This window comes from Cyclopterus lumpus, chromosome 4, assembly GCF_009769545.1.
Source record: "Cyclopterus lumpus isolate fCycLum1 chromosome 4, fCycLum1.pri, whole genome shotgun sequence".
Classification (NCBI taxonomy): domain Eukaryota; kingdom Metazoa; phylum Chordata; class Actinopteri; order Perciformes; family Cyclopteridae; genus Cyclopterus; species Cyclopterus lumpus.
Genome location: NC_046969.1, coordinates 16,053,587 through 16,080,179, shown reverse-complemented (window position 1 = coordinate 16,080,179; position 26,593 = coordinate 16,053,587). Strand labels below are relative to the sequence as shown.

At 43.6% G+C, this 26,593-nt stretch overlaps 1 protein-coding gene across 1 annotated transcript in view; it reads left to right on the top strand.

Annotated features, from left to right (window-relative positions):
- Positions 1-26,593, top strand: part of LOC117729621 (ephrin type-B receptor 3-like) — a 54,510-nt gene that overhangs the window by 8,304 nt on the left and 19,613 nt on the right. Inside the window, 2 exon segments of the mRNA XM_034530884.1 lie at positions 20,553-20,617; positions 24,753-25,425. Of these exon segments, the coding sequence (XP_034386775.1) occupies positions 20,553-20,617; positions 24,753-25,425 (738 nt within the window).

Below are 26,593 nucleotides of genomic sequence, written 5' to 3'. Positions count from 1 at the left end.
GGACTTTTAGCAGGGACTAGCTCCGGGCCTTGTTCCCTTCAAGAGCAAGAACACATCTTTTGCTAATTCTTTTACGAACTGTGTAGTCTATGTTTGATGATACGAACATTTTCAAGGAAAAAGCTTAGTTCACGTATGATGTGATGGGTTTAAATATCCATTGTAATGAACCATATTGCAAGTGTGGGGAGATGCGTGTTTCAACAGTGTATATCGTAAGGGGTGTATGAGTGTCCCTATTCACAGTGTTGCAGATGGCTGTTATTACACCTTATTCTGTCCCACTTCTCATCCTTGGTGTCAAAAGCACTAGCCTCCTGCACTTCACCTAAACTTCAAAAGGCAAGAGGAGGGCTCCCAACTTCTATTACATATTTCTACCATTCCCTTTTTGTCTTCTTGAGAACAGCAGCAGGTTGAACCAGTCCGCTGCTCGCTTATCAACAGTGCACCAAATTTACCCTGAACATCTTAAACCCACTCTCTTTTACATATGGTGAATCCAACACATTTCAGTGGTAGTTGCACCAATCACACGTGACCTTTTGTCAAGATATTTACATAATTCCCATGGTTCCACGCTGCAGCCTCCTGGAGGCACTGCCAGCTGTGAGGAGCATTTATTTAACCTCAGCTCAAGTTGGAATGGAGTTTCAGTGACACAGTGACTTCATGTTTAAGTGAGTGTAATATTTAGAGGGCAACGAAAGGGAGGTTAAAACGCCCTACTGGCTATTATTAAGGCAAGCAATTCAAGGCAGCAATCTAGCAAATGTGGAGGTGTTGCTTTTGGGCTTTTGTTACTCAGATGGTCTTAACACCTGTCCATTTGGTAGAGTGGTAAATGGCAGAGGGCTATAAAGCGGTGCGTGTGTGACACAGATACACACACTCATCGTGTGTTTTCAGGAGCAGACGGAGGAAGGGAAGGGAGGCCACCCTGCGGGTTTGCCATCAGCTTCAGTCAGTTCACAGAGCTGTTGAAAGAGAATCTGTTCCCCAGCAGAATTTCTTCCTTTTGATAGGAAGATGCAATCAACTGCAACTGGTTGAGTATATTAATTTATTAAGATCTATTTTACAGATTATGTTCCATTATGTCTCCATAATATCACTTCCTCCTTTAATATTGTAAGTTTATTTAACTGCAAACTGAACTGTGGGAACAAACTGAAATTCATGCGATTTCAAATACGTTATATATATTTTGTGTGCACATGCCTATTTGACAAGGTGGTTCTTAGCTGCGATTTTAACAGGAATTTGACATCCAGGGCTGTGAAAGACTAATTGCAATGAACCATATGAAAGCGCCGGACAATATAGGCTGACCCCCTCCTTCTGTGCCAAGTCAGGCCATAAACAGCTTTTCTTTCCCCTCTAACGCCCTATGGAAATCCTTTCTGACCCCCAACTCACACACACACTTAACACACATGAATGGTGACAGTTGCTTAATCTCACGGCCGTACACACACATGCACACATTACCTCCACCCAATACAAATGCACACAAGCTCCCAAAAATGCTACACACACACATACACACACACGTTTCTTAGGGTCAGCGCCCACATCCACTCACTCTTCTGCTAATGAATCAATCAGCTGGTTCCATTCATTTCATTGCTGTCAGTCTCCATCGATCAGCCCCTTTTCTCCCGGTCCCAACAGAGCAGCAGGGGAGCTCAGAGATTGAGAGGAGAAGAAGGGGGTTGAAATATCCTGGTAGTTCAAAGACTCCTGATTTCTTATCCGCTTTGGTTCCCCAGAAATATGGCGTTTTGATGGTGTGTAGCAGTGTGCATGTATGTGTGTGAAATGAAAGAGAGAGAAGGGATTAAAAAAAGATCAAGAAGGCACGACGTCTTCTCCTCGAGGTTACACATGGTATTTGACCTTCCTTTTACCTTTGGAAGACTAGTGTGTAAGCACTGTGGATTCCAACATCACGGGAAGGATAGCAGGAGGCGGATTTCAGCCAGGTGCAAGCTCATTCACTTCCAGGGATGCCCCTTGGCCATGAGGCATAACACCCCCCCCTCCCCATTCTGGCGTTTAAGCCTCTAGCTTGGCTAGGTGAGCGATGTGTATGGTGGGTCCAACTCTCGCCATGCTCCAGTCCTCCACCTGCTGAGTCAAAGTCAGAAAGGTTATCAGTTATCAACGCCCCTCAAAGATGGAGCTGTGTGTGTGTGTGTGTGTGTGTGTGTGTGAGAGGCCATGCTGAGTGAGAGAAAGGGAGACAAGAGAGGGGTTTTCTTTTTCAAAAGCCACTTAGTTCTGTTTATTGGTCAGCCAGTTCATTTCAAAAGGTGTTGAGAGACGCAACAATGCAGGCCAGAGGTTGCAGGGAGCCAAGGTCAATTATGTTTAGGTTGGTGTACAAGGAGTGGAGGAGGAGGGCAGGTAGGAGGCGGAAGAGGAGGAGGAGGGTGTGTGAAGAGTGGAGAAACAATGCAGCAGTAGGTTTTGAGATTGTGAGATCCATCTCAGCAAATAAACTGTAATAATCTCCTGATTTGGATGCTTGCCACCAACCAAGCCTCCACTTTCACACCAAGCAGCTTCCTCTTAGGTAGAGGATTCTCGCTGGGAAGAAAGAGCCGTTGCTTTCCACCAGTAATTTTCACTATCCTTTTCCGTCGGTCTCTGTATCTTGCTCACACATACACTCACATCGGTCCCAGATGAGAGGTCTAGGCTTTAATGCAGTCTGGAAGGAATCTGACAGCATTTGTTAATGAATCTGACAAGCAAGCCAGTGCAGATCAATTGCAACATTGTATGACGATTTCAAGATGCAATCTCGGATTGTGTCAGAATAGTTGAGTAAATGGCGGATGAACAAAAGGCTGTGTGGCCGATTGAGTGAACACACATCTAATATGAACTGTGATTACAAGCTTACCAATAGTCCAACATAGTGGTTTTATTACCTGCTCACAGTTAAATGTCTTAGAATTTCAAAGCCTTGTTAAACCAGGTTATCAACAGGAACAAAGCATGGTGTGAACATTTGGTTTATTTTCATAGAGTGACAATGTTTTCCTTTGATTCACATGGTCATTGATTTATATGGACCAATATAGTTTACTGTTATTTGATTAGAGGGAGTCTGAGGTTTTATAACTGCAGTGGTGGTTTATCAGGTACCACCAACTTGAAGGTCCTCTTATGTATTGTGTCAGCCAGACAGCTTGGCGCTCTGCCCTGCCAAAGAGGAAGAACTGAACGTTTCAAGGCTTTCTACCAGAAAGGTTTCCATTAAGCAAAAATCCTCGACAGACAAAGCCTCCTTTTGTATGCTATTTACCTTCCCTTTCTTCACCTCCCTGTCACTCTCTTCACCCATGTCTCTTTCCAAGCTTTGCTCACAGTCTCTAATCTCTCTGTTGTCTTTCTTTAACTGTCATTCTCGTCCTTTGTTTTTCATCCCATCGTTTTTGTCCATCATTCGGCCCTCTTCAATGCCCTCTTCTATGACCACAGGTTATCACTGTTACAGTAGGTCCTAATTGCAGTATTATTTTCCTTTCCCTGTTATCTCACAGCCCTTGTGATCACAATAGTGACGGTAAGCAGCTCGGAGACATATGTTTTTTACTACTCAGAGACCCTTTCTTATTGCCTACTACTTGATAATGTCTTGAATGTCAAGTGGACTTCTCATATTGTGTAGGGAGAGAGGAAAGTCTGCAGTTGAAAGGCATTGCAAATGCACGTCATCTCCCCTCGTTTCACTGACCGAAAATGTTTCCTGACATGACAAGTCTGACATGCACCTTTCTTTCAACATGTCGCCCTTGGCTTTTTCCACAAAACATGTTCCTTGCCTGTCAGCTTGGACAATAAAAAAGATTAGCGCAGAAGGAATGGATACAAAAAAAAGAAAGACAAGAGTGCCTCAGTGGGCTGTAACGCAATATGTTGCTTTGGTGGATGACTAGAGGGTGTCTAAATGGAAGTCGTGTGAGGTGTCTGGGTTTTAAATACCTCAGCCAAACAGCTTAGAGTGTGAAAACAATCGGCAGAGACATGAAAGTGTGAGTGAGAACACACACAGGGGTCAGATAACCCCTGGGCAGATGGGGAGCAGGGAAGAAAGGTTGTGGGGGGGTTGCGATGTTTATGCCATGAGTGTCAGGAAAGCGATACAAACGCATTGAGCCCCTGTGCCACTTTTGGCCTCTGGAAATCCCCAAGGGTGTAGGGCCTAAAACGGTGGTGATGATTAGAGATTCAATTTGGCTTGCCATCAATCAATGCCACGAAGATCGACAGGACCGCTGCCGATAGCCCACCCTTGCAACCAGATTGGGTTTGTGCCTCTTGGGAGTCACGCCTTTTTTCACGCTTTGTTAATTAAGCGACCGAGCTGCCCCTGCACTTACTTATTTATGAATCTTGGCTTCGACTGGAATGGAGACCACTTGGTTTACCCTAATTAGTCCTTGACTAATGGCCCTGCTTCCAGACGATCCATACAATCTCAATCCAGACCACCGACCCCCATTCTGTCAATGCACACACAGAACCATAACGCCCATATGACCTTGACGTTATACAACCCATGTTGTCTGGTGTTGTGTTTCTTTGGTACTGGATGAAGTGCCTCACATGGGATAACGAGGCAACACTTAAAAAATCAATTTCAATCTCCGTCTGTCTCCGTAATTTCTCACCTGTTCATTAACCCAAGAATAGAGCTGCCCAGATGTGTTGAGCCTTGACAGTCATTAGATAGGCAAGGGACATGAAGGAGAGGCTTCATGTTGGTGAAATATTAAAGCATTCCCAGAACAGCCTGGGCTTTGCCGTTTTAACTCTGGCATGATTTATTGAGATGTGTATCTTCTGTTGAAAGGAAAAGATAACAGATGCATATTGTTAACTTAAAAACACCTTTTTTAATGAAGTATGCCAGTAGCATGACATCATTACTATTACCCAACTTATAATTACTGTAACTAACAATCAGTTCTACAAACACCCTGCCCCAAAGCCTTTTTTTCCTTCCTTTCAATGAAGTCACTGTTCAGGGTCAGTAAGCCCATTTGCTGTGGCCTTGTGTGGTGCGATTTGAATCCCATAAACACCAGTCCTGACTCAGTCAGATTTACTGGCCAGCGGCCCTTAGGGATTCATTTGTATTCTACCCACTTTGGCTGGTTCAGGGTCAGGACAATGACTAATCAGGTCAGTGCTGATCCACACCCTGCTAACTTGGGCTACCAGGAGGTCTGGCTTGTGTTCTTGTGTGTGTGTCGAAGGTAGATGGAACACATATGAGTTGCATGGAAACATACTGATATTTTTGGTGCATCTCATTTCCTTTGTCTCCTGTCGGGAGAGAAAAAAAAAGACTTGCACCTCGTTGTTGTGTATTTCCTTCACATTGCATCGCCACAGGCCACAATAGAAGTGAACCCAGCTGAACACTTGTGCTAATGGGTGAGCTTAGGCATAAACATTGGGGTTGTTATTTTTTAACTAGCTAAGTTCGCCAGAGGCTGTGTTATAAGGATCACAATGAGGCAGGTGGGGAGGTGGGGAAACATTTGAGTGAGTTATAAAAAAGTTAACTATTGCTTCTCTTGGCCAGTTGTGTGCCAAACAAGATGAGTCTTATTTGTATTTACCTAAATGTACATATAGATGTCCAGTTGTACATGTACGTTAAAAGTAGGGGTATTTTCACTTGGGAAAATGTGTCCCACCAACCACTGTGGTAGTCAAATTATTCAGATAATATTATTTTTAAACTGAGTGGGCTGTCAAAACAGCAAAGGTTAATGTATACACTGACTATTGATAGTCCATATAACCCAACCTTTCCAGCCAATTACACCTTGCAAATGTATAAACAAAATCCCTGTCTTTTTGATCTACTTACCATCTTCCCCGTCTGTTTATTTGAATAGTATTTTTAATTTATTTTCTTTTGTCTCCCAAGCCACCAGACCCCACATTTGGTTTCTAGGATGTTTGGCACACACAGTACTTGTGTATACACACACACACACACACACACACACGCACACACGCACACACGCACACACGCACACACGCACACACACACACACACACACACACACACACACACACACACACACACACACACACACACACACACACACACACACACACACACACAGCTGCTGGTGTCTGCCGGTGATAATGTGGCACCTCCATTATACTTCTGTGGTCCTTTTGAAATTCCCAGATGACCTTCTGTGTCCTTGCACTTTCACACACACACACACACACACACACACACACGCACACACAATTAAGTTTTAGATACATGAAAATGTGTGCGTATGAATGTGCTTGACCATGTGTGTCAGCAAATAAATCAATGGCTGCCTGATGGCCTTGTGGCTAGAGCTACTGTGTGTGTGTGTATGTGCAGGTAGTGGTTATGTGGGGGTTATTGGTGACACCTCACTCCCTCCTAACTGCCAGCATTAGTTACACATCAATAAAGGGTGAATAATACATGATCTATAGCCCATATTCCTCCTACATATCCCAAGAGAAAGACAGAGGAATGGAGAGGTAGACAGATGACAAACTGACAAATACCTAGACTTTACATATTCCAAAGAGACAAAGAAGCTAATATATATATTAACCAAAGCACCCAGATTTCTCACTCATCTCAATGTCATCATTCAGCCAAACTATAAAACTTCAACCTACCTCACTTCCTGTTTAGACAGTCTCTCTCTCTGATTTACAACTAGCCTGTCTCTTAGATTTATGCTGCTGTTTAGGTGCTTTGAGGACAACAGGACACCTTCAAATGAAACAGGAGTCGAGGCATTGACTCTAGGCCAGTCAGCCGGTGTGGGTTTAGTGGACTTGCTGGAGTGTGCTCGGGTCCTTGAGCATGAATCGGGGATTCAAGTGGTTCTGTAATCATGATGCGATTATTTAGACATCCATCTTACTTGGACGAGGATAATATGAGTTTCTGTTTGTGTGTTTGAGAAAGTGTTTATGCCGGCCCGTGCTGTGTTTGTGAAGCCTCTGTATTTTTGGCCAGTCTGTGTCTGTACACGTGTATGTGCATACATGTGTGTCCATGTGTGGCGTTACTAATTGCTGAATGATTTATTCTTTCTTTCTCTGGTGTTGCTCTCTGGGCCCCTCTGTGTGTCATGCCAATGCACAGAAGTCTTTATGTAATTGAAGGGGGCCTCTGAAAGCCACCTGCCATATGGACTCCAGGAGCCTTGTGGGTCTACCCGTCCATCCGTCAATTTCTTTTAATTGCCCAGAGACCAGAATCTGTGTCGTGCCTATCTATCGAGTGGTTTCTCTATAGGTTAAATACATTAATAAGTAATAAGGTTTGGGACCTCACCAATCCCTGACCATGATATTGACCAGATAATCAGAGCAAAGCTGAGACCTGGTAGTGTGTGGATGCTACATGCTCAGTTCTGGCTGTTACTTTCAATTTAGTTTACATTCCAAATATTCTATATTCTATATTCTCAATCAACATTTTGACTTATGAGATCATCTTGTTGAAATTGTGGCACTAAAATTAAGTTTTGTATTATTTGCAATATACAGTCATTAACTCAATTCCCCTGTTTACTGGAAAGTCATAGCCAGGTTGTTGGAATCTGTGTGGTACAGTGTATTTTGGTGGTTAGAGGCTGCAAATCTTTACGGCAGAGTTAAACAAAAAAATATTATGGCAATTATACCACTGCATTAAATAAACCTTGTAATAATGTATTAAGCTAATACAACAACGAGTACAATAACTTTTTCTCTTTCTCCTGTTATGTGTTAACTTCAAATTGCATCATACTTCGAGAGGCACATGAAGGTGTTGTTGCATTTTCTTATGTCATCTTACAATCTAGATTTTAAAGCGTATTGCACAGTACCACCATGTTTACAAGAAGCCATTTTGAAGTTATGTCATTGAAATGGATGAATTGAAAATGCAATGTACGTGTAAGGTCGAGCAGATATTAGCATTGACATGACCATATTTGAGGCTTTTTATGGATTGGCCTGACTATGCCTTTTCTCCTGACTGGTTCATTATTGGTGCTTTTAGCTGCCGACGAGGCGAAGTCCATTTGCACAGAGGAGGTCTAACAAGTCAAGTTATTACAGCCGCCAAGTGTGAGATTAATTAACTCACTGGTGATTAAGAATGCGGGTCCGACAAGAATCTTGGTAGCGAGGGAAGTGACATACACAGATACACAGATAGCGTGAGAACAAGAGCTTCAACTCCATCACTGATCAGCGTGATTAATCTCACCCAGTCATTTGTGGGTATGTGGCATTGCAAAACAAAGTAGCCATAAATAATAATGATCTTGCTTGCACCTCTTACTTTAAGTTAATGATGCCACATAACAAATAAACGTATATCTGCCTCCACCCACTGCAGAATTGAAATAAAAGCCCGGTCCCTAAAATAAATCTATAAACCCTTTTCAGCAATCATTCAGCAGCTGTTTGTCATCATAGACCATTAATCGTTGCCCACAGTGCGACGAATGAAGAAAAAGGGCAGACAGAAATGACATTTTATCCAGCTATCTCACGCAAGAGAGCATTGCTGCTGCCAAGGTTTTAGACGCAGTGAAACTGGAACTACTTCACTCCAAAGCTGGTTTGTTAGCCAGCGAACACACATCTAGGTAGGAGGAAAAAATAGAGATTACTGCTCAGTACATGTATGAAGGAAAGTCTATGTCATAAAGGTAAAGACAAAAGAGAAAGGTAGAGACAAAAGAGAAACAAAAGAAAGAGGAAGGAAGAAAGGATTAGAGGAAAAAAGAAAGGAAATCAAACGACCTGCCCAGTTTACCTTGCCCAGTGTTTTATAGACTAGAAAACAGCATCTGGTGTGTGAGTGCATCTGGGCTATTGTTCCTCTTTCTGTTTGTATCCGTAATGTCGCATGCTACATTAGGACTTTACTTGTTTTACATAAAGCGCCACTCCCACACTTCTTTGTATGTGACGGTACAGCAGAGAAAGAGATATCTGTGCTTTTATGTGATCTTTGTGTACATGGATTTCCGTGGCTATAACAGAAAGGATGTGTGTGTGCGACAGTGATTCAGTCACACGGGCCTGCAGAGCCCTGACCTGGCGGGTTGCATTCCTGACTTTAACTGCCCTAACCTCCCTTTTGTTCTCGGTGTCTTTGACCTGAATGGCTAATGACTGGGCAAGCAGGTAAACTGTAACAAGCCCTCTGTCTTCTTAACAAGCTGATGTGAGAAGAATCAGTCTGCCCGCAGGGTTTGCTCGCCACCTGGTCCTCCTTATCCTTCCTTTTGAAAAGAAAGGACAGGGGAGTGTGGGTGCGATGAGGTGTATGTGTGATAGTGGTGGGGCAGAGTATAATTACTCATCAGCTTAAATTCCCCATATGCCATTTTCTCTCCCTTTTTCTTTTTTTCCCAACCTCCTCCTTTTCTTCCTCACAGGTAAATGAGGGCATACCTGGGAAATTAACATGACTGGCGGTGATAATTGACTTGATAATTACCCTGCAACATCTTCATGAATCATAAGCGGTTGCTCAATGAGCCTTTAGTATGTCTAGCTGAGTCGATGCTAATAGGGTAGTCCCCAGCTCCTATTTTGGTTCTGTTTTTTGTTGTTTATCCTGTCTGTGTACGTTTCCGGAGGAGAAGCAGAAAAGAAACGAGCAAATCTCAAAGACTTTTGGTCTCTACCACCACAGTATTTTTTAAAAGTGTTTTAAAGTGAATGGAAGCCACTGGCACGCTCAAAATGTGGACCGCATCGGGGCTTTGCCGCTATAGCTGCAGACGCACAGGCAGCTGTTCCGGGTGTAACAGGAAGTAGCCATCTTTAATTAAATTTAACACGATCATTACATGCTGCACTGGAAGGTGATCTGATATGTTGGCAGATGACTGAATTAGGAGAGACTGTATTAAGAGAAACAATGGGAGAGGGAGAGGGAGAGGGAGAGGGAGAGACCCTGTGTTGGTTAGAGAGACTCAGTGGCTATTGAAACAGAATGGCAAAGCTGGGTGCTAAGCCCTTTACTTGTGGTGCTCAGCCATTCAAAAAGCCACGGCTTTTATTCAATGCCCGGTTCCAGCTCTTTCTAGGCTACACCCCCAGTGAACAAACAGGATTTGTGTGTGTGTGTGTATGTGTGTGTGTGTGTGTATGTGAGAGAGTCTTAATAACATGTCTCATTTTCTATTTCTCAGTGTGTTGGTGTTATTATTGCTTAATAACGTATTATGCATAATGTGTATGCATTAGCATTATGCAGGTGTACAGTATGGGTTTGTGTTCCCATGTGATCATGTTCTGTTTGTTGAGTCAGCTATTGCCGTCCACACACGGAATTGCTTGAAACCCGCTATTAGAGCTGTGAGCTCATCCACAATCCAACTGCACAGGCAGCACAATAGCCCACCTCTATTGAACAAAAGCATGTCGGTGTCTCGGTGTGTGCATGCATTTGAGCTTGTTTATGCTTCTAGTGCCTGTGTTAGTGCAGACAAACACCATCCTCGGCACCCATGAAATGTTTCTATTGAAATTCAAACATTACTCCCCAAGGATAAGTTTTAGCTGCTATCACATTTTCATTTAGTCTGGGAATCTGTGCCGTTATCTTCTACACAGTCTGTTGCCAGAGCTATCGAGTAGTTAGGAATGGACGCCCTGGTTGGCACAGGGGCAGTGGAGAGGAGAGGAGAGGGAGGGGGAGAGGGAGAGGGAGAGGGAGAGGGGAGAGGAGAACTAGAGAGGAGAAGAGCAGAGAAACATACAGCAGTGTAGTAGACGATGGCTCCCTCGGCTGCAGTAAGGCAATGAGCAAAAACAGTTCCCATCAGGCTGCATGTTAAACACAGACAGTTCGGGAAGACACACACACATAGACAGGGCATGGAAGACGTCTACACACACATTCACACGCAGACACACAGTCTCTGAAGGCCGCTGCATGTCAGCATGCCAAAAAAACTGTGGCAATGGGCTGTGGGGAATACAAGAGAGCATGTACCAGCTCTCCATCCTCTCCTCTCCCTCCTTCTCTCTCCTCTGTGTTCTCTCCTCCCTCCTCACCCCCCTTTGTTACCTTACTGGCCCCTTTGCCTTTCACTCCCATCTCTTTCTCCGCGTTGCTCCCTCCCTCTCAAAAAAGAAAATATCTCTTCTCTTGTCTCTTTCTCCCTTTTCCCTCTCCTGTTTGATCCATGACTCCTTTTTCTCTCTTCCTCTTTTGCTTTTGCTGAAATCTAGGGAGACTAACAAGCAACGCTCGTATAAATGAGTGTTCACTGCATGACTTTTTTTCCACAAGCAACCACACCCAAAGCTGGGAATCTCTCTCTCTCTCTCTCTCTCTCTCTGTGTCTCGCTCCCTTGCTTATCTTGACAAATAAACCCATATTCAATAGCTATTTCCTTTGTGCTGCGGCTGTATTAAGCTGGGGAGTAATGCGTTTAAAATGACTGTTGGCACATACCCTATTATTAGTTTCACCATGGTTCATTCCTCATTCATTGCTTTTTTCATCTGACATGGATTTTTGGAATTTTACTGCTCCAGAGTAACTTACACTCACTGAGGAAACACAAGTTAATTTTCTTTTCAACAGTCTAATAAAGGACACACTGACCTTGGCGATCAAACCTGTGATGCGTTAGTTCCAGTGTGGTCAGCAGTCATAGTCTTCGTAACCACAAGGCCACTCTCCCAAGAAGTCTTTGCTTGGGGTTGATGATGGCGAAGTATAAGGGCAGGTTGTTGGCCAAAACCCCATTGGCAGACTTGATGTGCTAAATGTGACTTTAGGGTTAGCGAGTCCTGACACTCTTCTGTCACAATGTTAGCCTGCAGCACTAATACCCAAAATCCCTGAGAGAGGCAGAGACGCCAGGTGAATATCTGCTCACAGACAGACACACAAGCTCAGCCTAACACAATACTGGGATGCTGTCTTCTTTGAATAAAAACAGAGAAAAATAGGACGCATAGATAGTTGATGCTTGATTTTTGCAGACACAAATTTGTCATCATATGTATGGATGTCTGCCTCTCATACCTGCAAGCGTCTCTTTGATTAATTAAAAAAAAAATTTAATGAGGATTTCAAATTTAAAAGAGACTATTGAGTAAGAATGAAGCTTATTACAAGACTAATTAAATCCTAATCTATCTTTCCCGCTTCTCGTTTGACCTTCGAGGCGCTTCATATTTATTACCGTCACCTCACATGATTCATATCAGGGTTGTGTGTTTGCTCATTAGCGATATCCACTGAGGAGTCATCAGATCAGTCCGCAGGTTTGGCCAGACAAAGCAGCCAATCAAAGAATATCGGCACCTCTTTATCTTATTGAGTAAATTACTTCACCGCCTTCCTTTTATGTCTCTCTTTGAAGTTAAACATATAATGAGGCAATTGTTGAACATCAGTAACCCACTTTAAGTATATGCCAGATTACATGGAACATGAGATGAATAGATAAAAAAGAAATGTATCCGTTTTAGAAGATGTCAAAGAATATTTCCTGTCATGCTGGCTGTGTTGTTGCTGAACTCAACAACAGTATACGTGATGCATAGGCATGGTTAAAAGTGAGATAATGACAGAACTGATGTCAGGCATGTTGTTATCTTGGTATGTGTTGAAGAAGTCTTTTTATAGAAATTTGAAATGTGCACCTACATGTATTCATGCGTGTGTGTGTGTGTGTGTGTGTGTGTGTGTGTGTGTGTGTGTGTGATTTTCTTCTTTGCCTTTCATCTGCATGACAGACTCGTAAATCAATCAGATGTGGCTGAGGTTACACTTAAACTGTTGTGTTTTCAATACAAATTGTATTCAAGGTATTGCCGCCCCCCCGCAGGGAGAGTGAGGTGAGACGGAATGAAATCAACAGCTGTAGTGACACACGCATACAATCACACCACACACTCGCATACACACACGCACACACACAGACACACACACACACACAGACACACTCGCATACACACACGCACACACACACACAGACAACCACACACACACACACACACACACACACACACACACACACACACACGCACACACACACAGCCAAATGACTCTGTCTCGCTTCCTTCCTTCAACTCTGACTAATGCATCCATGCACACACGTGCAAATACCCACAGAACTTGAGTAGGAGATCCATATTTCCATATGCAGATCCTTGAGGCAAAAACAAATCTGCCTCTTGCTTGCTTGTTTGCATTTGCTGAGTCATTAGCCAGGAAATCAGATCATGGCATTTTGGGGTCTCACGCAGAACACGTAGTGCACACGTCTGCGCTTGGATTCAGCAATCCAAATCATAACTAGCGTGTTATGCTTAAACAGTGTTTACTGTCAGCATTCAATGTTGATTTCAATTGGATGGGGACAACAATTAACCCAGATTTAATTATGAAATGCTGGAAAAGAAAGAGATAGAGAGAGAGGGGTTTGGAGGATTTCCAGGAGAGGTCGTGAATGAAAAATCGCTTCATTTCTAGTAAAGGTTGAGGAAATATATTTCCATGTTTGGTGATGTAAACATCCTGTCCCTACAGAAGTCTGGTTCTGCGCCTGTTTCCTGTTGGCGGTCAAACATAGGCAGACGTGATGCCCTTAACGTAATCGCTTGCAAATTAGGAACATGCCTTTCCAAAATAAAATGTATGTGGTGAATGTCACATCAAACCTTATGAAAATCAATGCGACCACGAAGCAATCCTTGGTAGATTATTACTCAAATCTTATTTTAGGGCCCTTTTATCAATTTGTAGAAAAATACGAAAAGGGAAGAGGTATTTTGCGGGTACAATGCCCTTGTTGACTGTAATTGTGAGGGATGTATTTCCATTTCACATGATGTCACTATCAAATACATGGCCCTAAGCTTGGTTTGGAGTGAGAGGCGAGTGAGAGCACCGGCAGCGCCAGAATTAGACGAGGCCAACCTTCTCAGTGCAGTAAACCAGCACGAAGGAGATGACTCTTTCAGAGGAATATTTCGGTGAGGAATGAAACCCAGTAAACTGGACGTCACGTAGTGAGGCATGGCTTTAAAAACAAAAGTTGGTTAAACAATGTCCCAGAACTCTGTTATTAAGTCACCATAGTCTGTATCAGCAGGTTTGTGTGTGTACATGCTGAGTACAGGAGCAGAGAAGACTCAAAGACACATTTGGAATGTTATGGACGGTGAACAAAAGCTTTCACATTCCCCTCGGAGAGCAACATGTTAAGTGCAGCTCTCACAGTATGGGACATGAAGTGGTAACTAAAAGGTTGCAGGTTCAAAGCTAGCTCAAGTATTTTTATAAAACAACACGTCAGTCAGCTGTAAGTTAAACTGCATGTCTCAAGAAATCTGCTGTGCTGTTACAACACTGGTACCTCCATTTAAAAGCAAACAACAACAAACAATGTGCTGATTAGATCCAGGTACACAAAAAGGAGCAAAAGGAGGCACTCCCGACGAAATGCAGACACTCACACTATCGAGGATTCCCATTGAAACCTTTTCCAGAATTGGATTTTTGAGTTTTTTTTAAATTGCTTGTGTCAGAGGAAGTAGCCAATAAAACAAGTGCTAAAGGCTTCCCCCCAACCGCTAATGTGTGTTTGTATGTGTTATTTCGTCAGTACTGTTGATGAAGGGGCTGTGACTTTTCAATAGCAACTGAACACAGAGCCATTCAAGGAACCCACGGGGACAATGCAGACAGCTGTGAATTCCGGGTCTCGGACAGGGTGAGGGGTTGGGTGGTTAACTAGGAAGTTGGGGAATTGAAGGGAGAGAATGTGCACATTCACACATTCACACATTCACACATGAACATATGCACACACAAAAGGAAGTTTGCAATTTGAGCACTTTCAGTAAGAATGTGTCTATATTGACTTACACAGTGAAAGAGTGAAACAGTGAGAGAAGCTTGAATTCCTCAGTGGCAAACATTAGATTGTCTAATCCTAAGAGGTGCAAAGGTGAAAGCCATGGTGACAATGCAATAAACAAAGCAGAAGCTCCAGTTTCAAACACTTACATTTGCGCCCACATTGATGATTCAAACAGGCCCATGTACAATCATTCATACTCATCACAACAAGACATTGACTTAGAAAAACCTATGTATATGAGTCATTCAAACACACACTTGCTGGCACACATGTATTCACACATAGATGAAGGCACACCTGGTTCTGTAGACAGCTGCCCTCAGGGCTACCTGTTCGTCAGATCCTCTGAGCTTTGTAATTACAAGTGTCAGTGAGAGAAGGGGATAGGGAGGGAGAGAGAGAGAGAGAAAGAAAAAAAAAGAAAGACAAAGAGGCCCAGTGCATGGGCACAGGAACTGAACTAGACTACATGAGCCCTTGAAAAGGCAATACACTCCTTGGTTGCAGCAAACACAGCCACACTTACACAGATGCTCACACATATATATAATTTCAAGAAGCAGCTGTGCAAGCTCACAATATCCTCCTTACTGTGATCAAAGCTATTTTCCATTTCAACTTCTCTGCTCTGATCCCATAAAGTCTCTGGCAGAAAAGAACATTGTTGTATTTCTTTTTGTTTATTCATCACAAGTCCAGAGTTTTCTGGTGAGAGCTTGCCTCTGCAGACTTGATAGCCAAGCAGACAGACCAAAAACCCCAAATAGGACCAGGCCACAAGGTATCTTTTGAGGGGGGTGGGGAATAATTGAGGGCAGGGGCCCAGCGACAAATGCAAAGGGCAAAAACCTGCATTCATTGACCTCCCTGTGGGAGAGATGACATAAGAGTTACACTGAGTAAGATGGGAACGAGTCTTGAGTTAAAAATAAGAGACAGAAAAAGTGGAAATGGAGCTTATGTCCTAGGCATCAACGGCGTAAACCCCGTTAGCGCACACACACAGGACCAAACCTATTGTGTGACAGCCTTTGTGGGATGACTGACAGTGAGTGGAAGCGGGGTGAAGTATTTTTGAGTGTGTGTGTGTGTGTGTGTGTGTGTGTGTGTGTGTGTGTGTGTGCTGATTGAAAGGGGGCGGGCGTTGTCATGAGAGGCGAGTCCGTTCAGGAATTCCACAGAGGAATCACCTCCTTGGCCTGTCCATGTCGCAGCAACCAATTACCGTGACTTTGTGTGTGTGTGTGTGTGTGTGTGTGTGTGTGTGTGTGTGTGTGTGTGTGTGTGTGGGTGCTGAAGAGGAGGTCTCGCCATAAAATGGAGGGGACTTCTCCTAATCATCGCACTCTGGCCCTACACAAAGGCAAAAAGGCTGCTTGGACAATTTGAATTTGAATGGCATCTCTCCTCCTGCTCTCTTTTTTCCCTGTGTCTCTCTTCCTCTTTCTCTGCGCCACGCTGGCTTACAAAAGTGGAGCCAACAAAGATAGCACAGAAAGCAATCAGGCTAATAGCGCTAATAAGTTGAGCGTGGGGTCCTCGCTCTCAGTGTTGACACATTTCACTGTTTCTCTGGCTAAACAGAGGCTCAAGTGTTTGGCAACCAGACGGCATAGTATTTTAATGGAGTGGCTACCCCATGCCAGGTTGCCATGTGCTTGGTCTGTTTGACTGTAGGAGAATACAACAAAAGCAACTCGGGGAAGAGGTGGGGAGCAGATAATTAACTAGTGGAGTAGCCTCAGGGAAGGATTTCGGGGAAAGAGTCATCGGGGAGGTTTTGAAGTTTTTGCTCTTTTCATTACTTTCTTTCTGCCAGAAAACAAAATCTCGCTGTCATCATGTGTCATTAATACAGCAGTTAAAGCTGGAATGAGAGGAAGCCATTTTGTGTTGTGCTTATAGCAGGAAACCAAGCCAACAGGAAGCGATTAAGTCAGCTTTATGCTGACATTTCAGACATTGCTCTCCGTGTCCGAAACAATTCTATCCCCTAGGTTGTCGAGACATATCTTTGTGTTTAGTTCGGTTATCTTTCTGTTGTCATCTGACGGGGTCACGCTAACAAAGACGAGCATGCTAAAAAGCTCAAAGTGGTTGCGTCATGATCCAAGCTAGATCCCTCACCTGTCTGCTCCTTGCCACTCGGGCCCTGTGAAACGACTGCACATTCCTCTCTCAATAATAGCCTTTCTTCCCCTTTTCTTCTTTGGGCCTTTTTTCTTTTTTTAGAAGTCTTCTTGTTTGAACAAAGAAATATTTTAGGAGGCTGTAACTGTGGGGGCTGTTTGTGTGTGTGTGTTTGTGTGTGTGAGTTGGATTCGGCCATAGGGACTAATGCTTCAGTGCCCTCCCCTGTTATTAGACCTGCCCTGTCATTACGGGATTAGAGTGTTGGGATTGGCTTCGCGTGTGTGCGTGATTGCATGTATTTGCCTGCATGTGATCTCCCCAAGCCTGTTTGTATTCCTGCAATGTTTCTCACACAATCAGAGCTAGCAGAGACAACTCAACTGCCATTTCCCTACATGTTTGTTATTCTTATCCCAGGTGCATTTGACCTCAATCATAAATACCACTTTACTGCAGCAATCCCCAGGTTACTCAAACAGTAACTCTCTAATTGAATAGTCTTCGTAAGCAGTAGGAGGTTGAACAACATTCCCCTGTACCCCACAAGTCACATCCATCAAAGCCCAGCGTGAAAACACAAGCACAGATATAGAGATCTGCGAAGGAAGGAAGAGGAAGAGGAAAAGACAAATGAAAAGAGGTCAAACCTATCACTTCCAAGTGGAAGGAAGAAAGACAAAGTAGTCAGTGAAAGTGAGTTACAACAGGGGATAGATGAAAAGAAAGATGAGGAATTAGACCAATCGCTTCACAGGGATGATGAGAAAGTGATTGAAAACAAATAAGAAAGAAGTGAGAGTGCGTGCAAGGAAGACGGATTAAGCAGCCTTGTGCATCTGTGTATCCTGATCCAATGCTACCTCCCACATCTGTTGGCTTCACTCTGTTTGTCTCACAGCAAAACATTTGCATGTTCATTTGCTTGATTCACTCAGTTTTGATTTTCCCCTCCCTCCAACCTAAAATCGTGCCCGCTCTCATTTTACATTTCCAGGATTTGAAAAGGGTGACCGTGAAACATATCGAGCTAAAAGGCAAATGAGAGCACTGCCGGTGTACTAGGGAGGATCTTATGTCACACAATGGCTGTTTCTCCCCCAACTCGTCCTTCTGGTTTTCTTTCTATCTATATTTCTTTTTTCTCTCACTTGGCCGAGCCTATTAGGCAAGCCGCCAGCATGGTCTTAAAAGCTTTCAGAGGTTATTTGCTTTAAAAAATAACTTTCGCTCTTTAATCTTTGGCTCTGTCTCATCCTTTATCATCTATATAGCACGGGTTTTGCCAGTTTGGCACAAAGAAAACGGTTGCTTCGAGCATAGGCACACATCACTTTGTTTTATAGTGTGTTTGTTTCCTCTATAGTTTGTGTTTGCGTCTGTGTGTATTTTCAATCACTGTGCAGGTGTCTACATTTACTGCACGGTCATGAATATTGCAGTGCACTTCTATTACCTATTATGTGGTATACACACACACACACACAAACAGTGTGGAGAGACAAATGAGCATAGCAGCCACCCACATGCGCACACACACACACACACACACACACACACACACGCACACACACACACACTGACATAGAGGGAGCAGCGACCTCAGCAGTGAGGTCGGGGTCATTCAGTGCTTTTGCTTTGGCCCATTGACTCTGGATTGGTGAGCCACTTTGGGCACAATACAGAGCTCTAATGCACAAACATACACAATTACACCACCACATAGACACACATTCATACACACACAGGCCTGGTAGGGCTAAACAATGCAGATGCAGCTGCTTTGGAAGTGTAACTGCTGCACATGCACTTCCAAATAATCCACTGTCTACACGACTCAGTCACCTGTGTGCTCGTGTTTTCCATATATCTCTTCCTGCTCTTGTTCTTTCTCTCTTGTCTCACCTTTCCCTCCCCTCTTTGACTCCGCCTATCAGTGTTTCACTGTGTTGTTATTTTCAGCAAAGTCAGCTCTAATGACAAGCCCAATACACCGTACACACGGGCCAGTCATAATAATAAACAGCAGGCGGCGGAGGTGTATAATTTCCACCTCAGCGGCTTACCTACCTGCGTAGCTGTCAGTAAAGGTCTCTTAAATCACACACTGTCACGGTATGAGTCAGCGGAAGTCCCACAGCTAATTTGCACTGACACAGTTTGTGAGATGAAAACACAAGTAGACCCTTATTTGCGCAACAGACAACCGTCGCTCATTGCATCTGATTGCAAAGAGAGCTCTCCGCAAAACTAAATCCATGATTTGTTTGAAAGCATCTCCACTATCAGCACAGAGAGAAAATCGGCTTTTATTTTGCTCCCAAGTCCTGTTTCCCGTCAGTTTACCGGGACCAAAGAAAATACAAAGAAAAAGGAGGGTGATAAAGGCAGAGAAAACCTCAGAGATGTTGGTAGAGTAGCAAAGTGAGCTGAGAGACTTGGGACTTCGTCCCGTGAAAACTGAGGCAAGAACGTTGGAACATCTCGCACTTTGCTGGCAGTGCCGTTTCATCATCCTTTTACTATCCTTGTAGAACAGGCACAGCGGTTGAGATAATAACGGTGGCTGCGTACTGCACCTTGAGCACCAGGTAGTAAAAGACTCAACGTTCACCGTGTTCCTTCGCTGCTCTCACAAAGCCATCGTGTTTGCCAGTAACAAGAGGGTGAAAAGGGGAGAGGAGAGAAGGGACATCCAGGAGAGAATCCTGTCCACCATTTTGTGTGTATTGTAAACATGTGTGTGTGTGTGTGTGTGTGTGTGTGTGTGTGTGTGTGTGTGTGCGTATTGTTTCTCTGTGTGTGCCAGAACACAGGCGCAAAAGTAACGTAAACCTGAAGTGCAAATGTGCTCACGTATTGGCCGAAAGGGAATTCAATTGAAGTGCTTCGACCTCTGTTCCGCTCATAAGCTCCTCTTTTGTGACACCTAACTTTATAACCCCCCTCTTCACTGAAGCCTCCTGTTGGGTTGTATATCTTGGAGAGTTTTACAACCTGTTACTCACTGTACGTGTGGGTGTTATCAAGTGTGTGTGTGTGTGTTGCCGTGCCCTGTGGGAAGCGGAACCGTGTCTCAGCGAGACTCGCCGTTGTTTCCTTCCCCCTGTATAAAAGCAAACGTCTAATTGAAACAAATTATCCAGACACAAGGAGCCGCAGTAAAATGTCACACAATACCTCACAGATCACCCACCTAGATCCCTGCCTCACTCGCCCTCTGTCTGTCGGTCTTCCTGTCACACACAGACATACAGGACTTCTTTGTCATCTAATATCGCTCTAAGCCCGCGCTTTCTGTCGTTCATTTATTCATCCAGTTATCCGAGAGCAACTTTGGTCAAAGCCTGTTATCTCTTCCGCGGCTCATTTTACAAGTTTTATGACATTGTTGTAACACTATTGAAAGTTCTATTGATCTCGCATGTCACCCTGTTCCTCTTTGTCTGACCTGGTTGTTTTCTTTCTGCTTATGTTCACAGAGACGCTGATGGACACGAAGTGGGCCACGACAGAATTAGCCTGGACTGCACACCCTGAGACCGGGGTGAGTTCACTGTGCAGTGTGTGTGTGTGTGTGTGTGTTTGCATGCCTTTGTGTGTTCATGTAGAGTAAGACTGGTTCAGTAATGGAGAAACTGATGGTGGAAGAGAGGGGAGAATTGTGTTGGCAACATAACCGCTGTTTTAGATTTATAATTTAAATTCACATATACAGTATGTTCAGGTATAGACAGTAAATTCAACTCTATACTTATTCAAGGGGTACATTCAGTGTGTTTGTGCTTCTACATAGAGTGTGTCTGCATGCCTCTCTAAAGTTATACAGTCCTGCACACCTTCATTGCAAAATCACTCAACAGTATATGTTTTAACAAGCAGAAAAAGACACACTGCAATTCAATTTCACTGACCCACCCATTCACAGATGTTCCCTTCCCCTTGACCCATTGCACTGATAACATTAAATAACACCAGTTTCCTCATGAACTAACCTTTTAAACACTAAGATATTTCTTGCCGTTGACCCATTGCACACCCCGGCATCCAAATCTACCACACACAATGTGCCAGTGACAGCTCCATCTTGCTTTCCCATGTGGTCTCCACAATAGCCTAAAGAGGAGTCTTGACCCCTCCTCAGCTGTACTTCAAAGACCCCCAGCGCTCCTCCCTTTGCCTTTGTGTGGCCCTCTGACTTGGCCCTTGTGTTTTAAAAGGTGGGCCCCCATTTTTTATATTTAGTTTTTACTCTGCAGTTGCAGGAACATTCCACCCCAGCTGTTGGACTACCCTCCTTATTCTCCCATTTGTTTTACTTCCGAGTAACTAAGCACTAATGAAGCCAGACACAAGCCACCTCAGCTGCAACAATCAGTAGGACAAACGCCCTCACAGCCTTCCGTGCCCTCCTTCCCCTTCGTCCCTCTCCCTTCCTATCCGTCCATCTTCCTTTGCCTTCCGCTGCCCCCCCTCCTCCTCGTTAAGCTACAATGCAGTAGTGATGCTCCCACCGGTCCCATGCACAACGCCAAAACAAGCAAACCCGAAACAGATGCTCCTTTTCAATAGATATACATACAGTGGGGAGCCTCTTGTGCTCCAGATTTCCCATAATCAACCAAAAGACTGGAGAAGAGTTTCTCCCCTGCCTCTTTTTTTGTAGCAGAATGTTCCACAGATGGTGATTTTTCCAGAGTTGTCTTTCCTCCTGTTTTTCCTCCTTTTATATATTTCTCTTCCCAAAAAAAGCAATCCTCCCTGCTGTCATTTTTTCTGTCTTATGCACAATGTATTGTGCATGAGTTTACTTGTTTGCTTTTGGGGTCGTGCAACGTGAGCGTCCTGTTTTTGTTCCAGATGACGAGTGTTTGAGAAGGACAAAAAAAAAAAAAAAGATGCGAGAGCTGGAAGGGAGGTGAACAGTAAGACTGAGATTAAGTAAAATCCACAGAAGTGTCCAAACAGAGAAAAGGAGACAGCATTTAAGAGAAAAAAAGGATTCTTAGAAAAAGACTCACTCACAGACTACTTACACTCTCACAGGCATGCTGTCCAGTCAAGTGTGAGTCACAGCATCTTCACAGCGTTGCACAACACATACAGATAAAGCATCTGACAGAAAGATACACAGAGGAAACATAAACTGCATCTATGTGTGCCACATCTAATTATTAATATGTGCAAGGCACTGCCATCACATATGTGTGTGTGTGTGTCTGTGTGTGTGTGTACATGTACTCTTTCCCCTCTGTGTCTGCACTTTGGTATGTAGATTTCTCACTGTCTTCATCTGTCTCTAGTAATAACCTGCAGAATCTGTGCATCATGCATACCTGTGTGTTTCAGTGTCGTAGACACCTCGACACCTAGACATCTCTAGCCGCACTCATGTTGTTGCTTGCATTTTTTGAATTATTGTGTGTGTGGTGTGTGCGTGTCTTTGTGCGTGTTTGTCCATATACTGTATCATTTGTCTTCCAAAGCAGATGTTTCATAAAGGTGGTATTCCCCTTCATAGCAATGACACCCACAGGGTTTTTTTCCACTAACCAAACTGATAACAATATACCAAGTTAGTTAGCTTGTGGAGATAATAACTATTGTTTCTACAATGCTTCACAGATCCCCAGCATGCTAAAACATGTTTTGAAGAAGCTAAAATGTCTTCAAAATGAGCCTCAGAGAGCTCTTTTATACTAACAACAAACGGAATTAAAGCACAAAAAGCTTGTGGGGGCTACAACAGTTCAGCTAATGCCTAAAGCTAAGGACACTAGTTTATCATAGTTGCTGTCAAGGTTACTCAAAGTTTTCGTCTCATTAACTCATTTAAGGTTGATGAATGGCAGGTAGTCCTGCAGCACAACATGCATCTACTTTCTACTTACAAGGGCCACTTTCCAAAGAGTCATAGTTATGTCAAAATATTGCCATGTATATCTTTAAGCTTTTGGATCACAAAGGTATTGTTCATCGTCATCTGAATATAAAATTAAAAAGCTGTGATTGGAAAGGATAAAGATAAAAATTGAGTGGACTCGCAATTCTTGCATTACGATTAATCTTGTTAGAAATCGATGCCAAGAAACTTGACCCTTTTTCACATGACCTACTTAATTCATTCAGGCTTTGTAAGCAGGCGCTCAGAGTGTTTGGCCACTGGTGCGTGTCTCTGGGGGATGACCTCTCTCTAAACACACACATACATGACGCATAACCTTACGTGCATACCCTCAAACAAACACACAGAGCAAGGAAACACTCTGGCAGACAGACTCACACAAGCACATTTAAACAAACACGCACAAAGTCACACACACAACCACAAACACTTGGCTGTATTGCTCTTTTGCAGTGGGTGATTTATTATACTGAACTAAATACCCATTGACACTTCATCCTTTTAGCCATCCCATTGACCTAGCCGGTGATTATCGATTCCCTCTTGTCGCTTCCTTTTCGCTCTCGCCAAGCCATCGTTTTAATGCAACGGCCGAGCTTCACACATTCTCCCTCTCCCCCTCACGGCCTCCAGGGTCCTTGGATGAATAGACTTGTCTTCACCACATCCATACCACAGCCTCAATTAAGATGCTCAGATAGAAACAATTGGCGAACACATTGGGGCCTTCAATCAAATGTTCTGAGGCAAACTTCAATCCTGAGAGTGCAACCATAGACACACAATTTGTTATAGAAGTGTCTTGGCATTTACGAGTTAAGTATTGTAGTCTTTCAGGGTGGCAGGGGGGCTGAGTAATGTGACCACCCTGTAATCAGAAGGTCACAGGTTCAATCGCATGGATTTAGGTAGCAAGTCCAATGACAGCCATGTAAAGTAGAACATTTTATTAGCTGAAACTGCACTCAAACTGTTATTCATTTATCTAGTTTTATTTAGTTAAATTGAATCTCCTTCCTCATTGTTTTTTAAATGATTTAATGCATTGCTATGCCTACTGCAAAGCACTTATTTGAAAGGTGCTACATATGCAAATAACCTTACTAGGCCTTGGCTAGTTAAAAAAATAAAGGCTCTGTTTGCCTTATAGGAAAGGAGAGCAGATCCCTCAGCACACATGCACAAAGATATATTATACTCAAAGGAATCGCTATTTGAAGTGAAATGATTTAATCTTGGTGTCCTCATTTGAGATTGAAAAATTCATTAGATTACAGTGTCTCACAGTAAAGCTTTTAAGTCGAGTTTGCTTGCGCTTATTTAATGAAGCTAGTAATCAAAGTTTAGAAAATGTTATCCCATTTCATCCTGAGTAATTCACCCCCTGGGTACTGTAGCAGCATTGAAAGACGTAGAGGAGTGTAAAAACAAAAATTGTGAAGGTTAACTGGCGTCTTCATTAGAGGACGTTGCGATCATTGCTCTGTAATTGAAGCGTAATTGGTTGTGAAGCAATGTGACTGCTACTTCCAAACAGATATGAGGTAAACATTCTGCAGTGGCACTGTGGTGAGGAGGTGACAGGTTGCTGTAATTGAGATGAATTTGCAGTTCTGGTCCCTGGCTCCACTAACCAGAGATGAAAAGTGTAGCATGGCAAAGGCAAGGGAATGTTATTGAAAATGCCCCCAAAAAATCTGAATGTCTGAATATCTGTCCAAGATATCAAAACACATTTATAGCCTCTGATCCGTTTATGTTTCTACTCTCTTTTCAGTGGGAAGAGGTGAGTGGCTACGATGATGCCATGAACCCCATCCGGACGTACCAAGTTTGCAATGTACGTGAGGTCAACCAGAATAACTGGCTACGCAGTGACTTCATCCCACGAAAGGATGTGCTGCGTGTATATGTGGAGATGAAATTCACAGTGCGCGATTGCAACAGCATTCCCAACATCCCAGGTTCCTGCAAAGAGACCTTCAACCTCTTCTACTATGAGTCTGACTCGGACTCAGCCACAGCCACCAGCCCTTTCTGGATGGAGAACCCTTATGCGAAGGTGGATACCATTGCCCCAGATGAGAGCTTTTCCATGCTTGAGTCTGGGCGGGTAAACACAAAGGTTAGAAGTTTTGGGCCATTGTCCAAAGCCGGGTTCTACTTGGCCTTCCAGGATCTTGGTGCTTGCATGTCGCTCATCTCAGTGAGGGTCTTTTACAAAAAATGCTCCACCACCATTGCCAACTTTGCCGTTTTCCCTGAGACAGCAACTGGGGCCGAGGCAACCTCCTTGGTCATTGCGCCAGGAACTTGTGTCCCCAACGCTGTGGAGGTGTCCGTGCCATTGAAGCTCTATTGCAATGGAGATGGCGAATGGATGGTTCCTGTAGGAGCCTGCACTTGCTCCTCTGGCTTCGAACCAGCAATAAAAGAAACCCAATGTCAAGGTGAGTGTTTTCACAACAGGTATTTTGAGTCAGTCTAGGATTTTATTATTCAGGGTTTGTTATGGTGGATTAATCTAGAGGTTAGAGAGACAGACTTCAACAGAGTACACACGATCCAACTCCCATGTTAACTGCTAACCAAAGCAATGAATCTTTACAAATCTACAGAGCGGTATGCTATTATTTGCATATTTCACCGTCTTTCCTTCCTGCAAGATGGGGGGAGGGGGGGTCCCGATGGCGATCAATAATGTATCACATTATTACTGCTGAGAAAAGTCACATTTGCATTTTAGGCACATAGTATCTGATGGTAGCATGCATGGTGAATTACAATGAGTGAGCAGTAAGGGGTCAAAGTATTGCTGAAGGATGCTTCATCTTCACGAATGGATGTTGTGGACACGCTGATTGTTGAAGAGATTGAAAGGGTATTGTTTTGGCGACAAGTCACAGCCTCTATCACTAGATTGTCCATCTCCCACATTATTGTGAGCCATTTATTTGCCTTGTATTCTTTAACACATTAATCCAATGATGACAAGGTAGAATAATACACACTACATGTACACACTAGATGACACCGTCAGCAGCCAACTGTTCACTCCTCTGACCTCAGTTTTGGTTGGCAGCTGGTCGCTAAATAAATGGAAATACAGGGGAGGCTGTCTTTTTCTGAGAGGTCCAAATATGATGGTTTCAGGTCTGATGGAAAACATGACAGCTTCACAGAGGTTGAGAGCAAGGTGAATTTATACAGCAAGGTCCGGACTGAAATGGAGTGCAGGTGACAGCATGGATAGAGCAAGGAATAAATGAAAATATGTGTGTGTTGAGGGGTATGGGGGCGTAACATTAAGATTAGGGTGCGCAGGTCAAATGGAGAACGCTGAATGAGACAGAGAAAGAGAGGGGAGCTGGTAGGGTTACTCATCAATGGGGTTAAATGCGAGGTGTCTGCACATGTACCGTTTGTGTGTGGTTTGTCTGCCTGCATTTCGAGGGCTCATTCTTCTCCTCGTAGCAGTGAGAGATGAGGTTGAGAAGACCTTTAAATTAAGTACTAATACTGGTGATCATCCAGAGACTGGGTAGATACTTTACACTGGCAGCTTCTGGCAGACCCTAAATATGTGTACTCACCTTTAGAAGGAGAGTGTGTATGTGT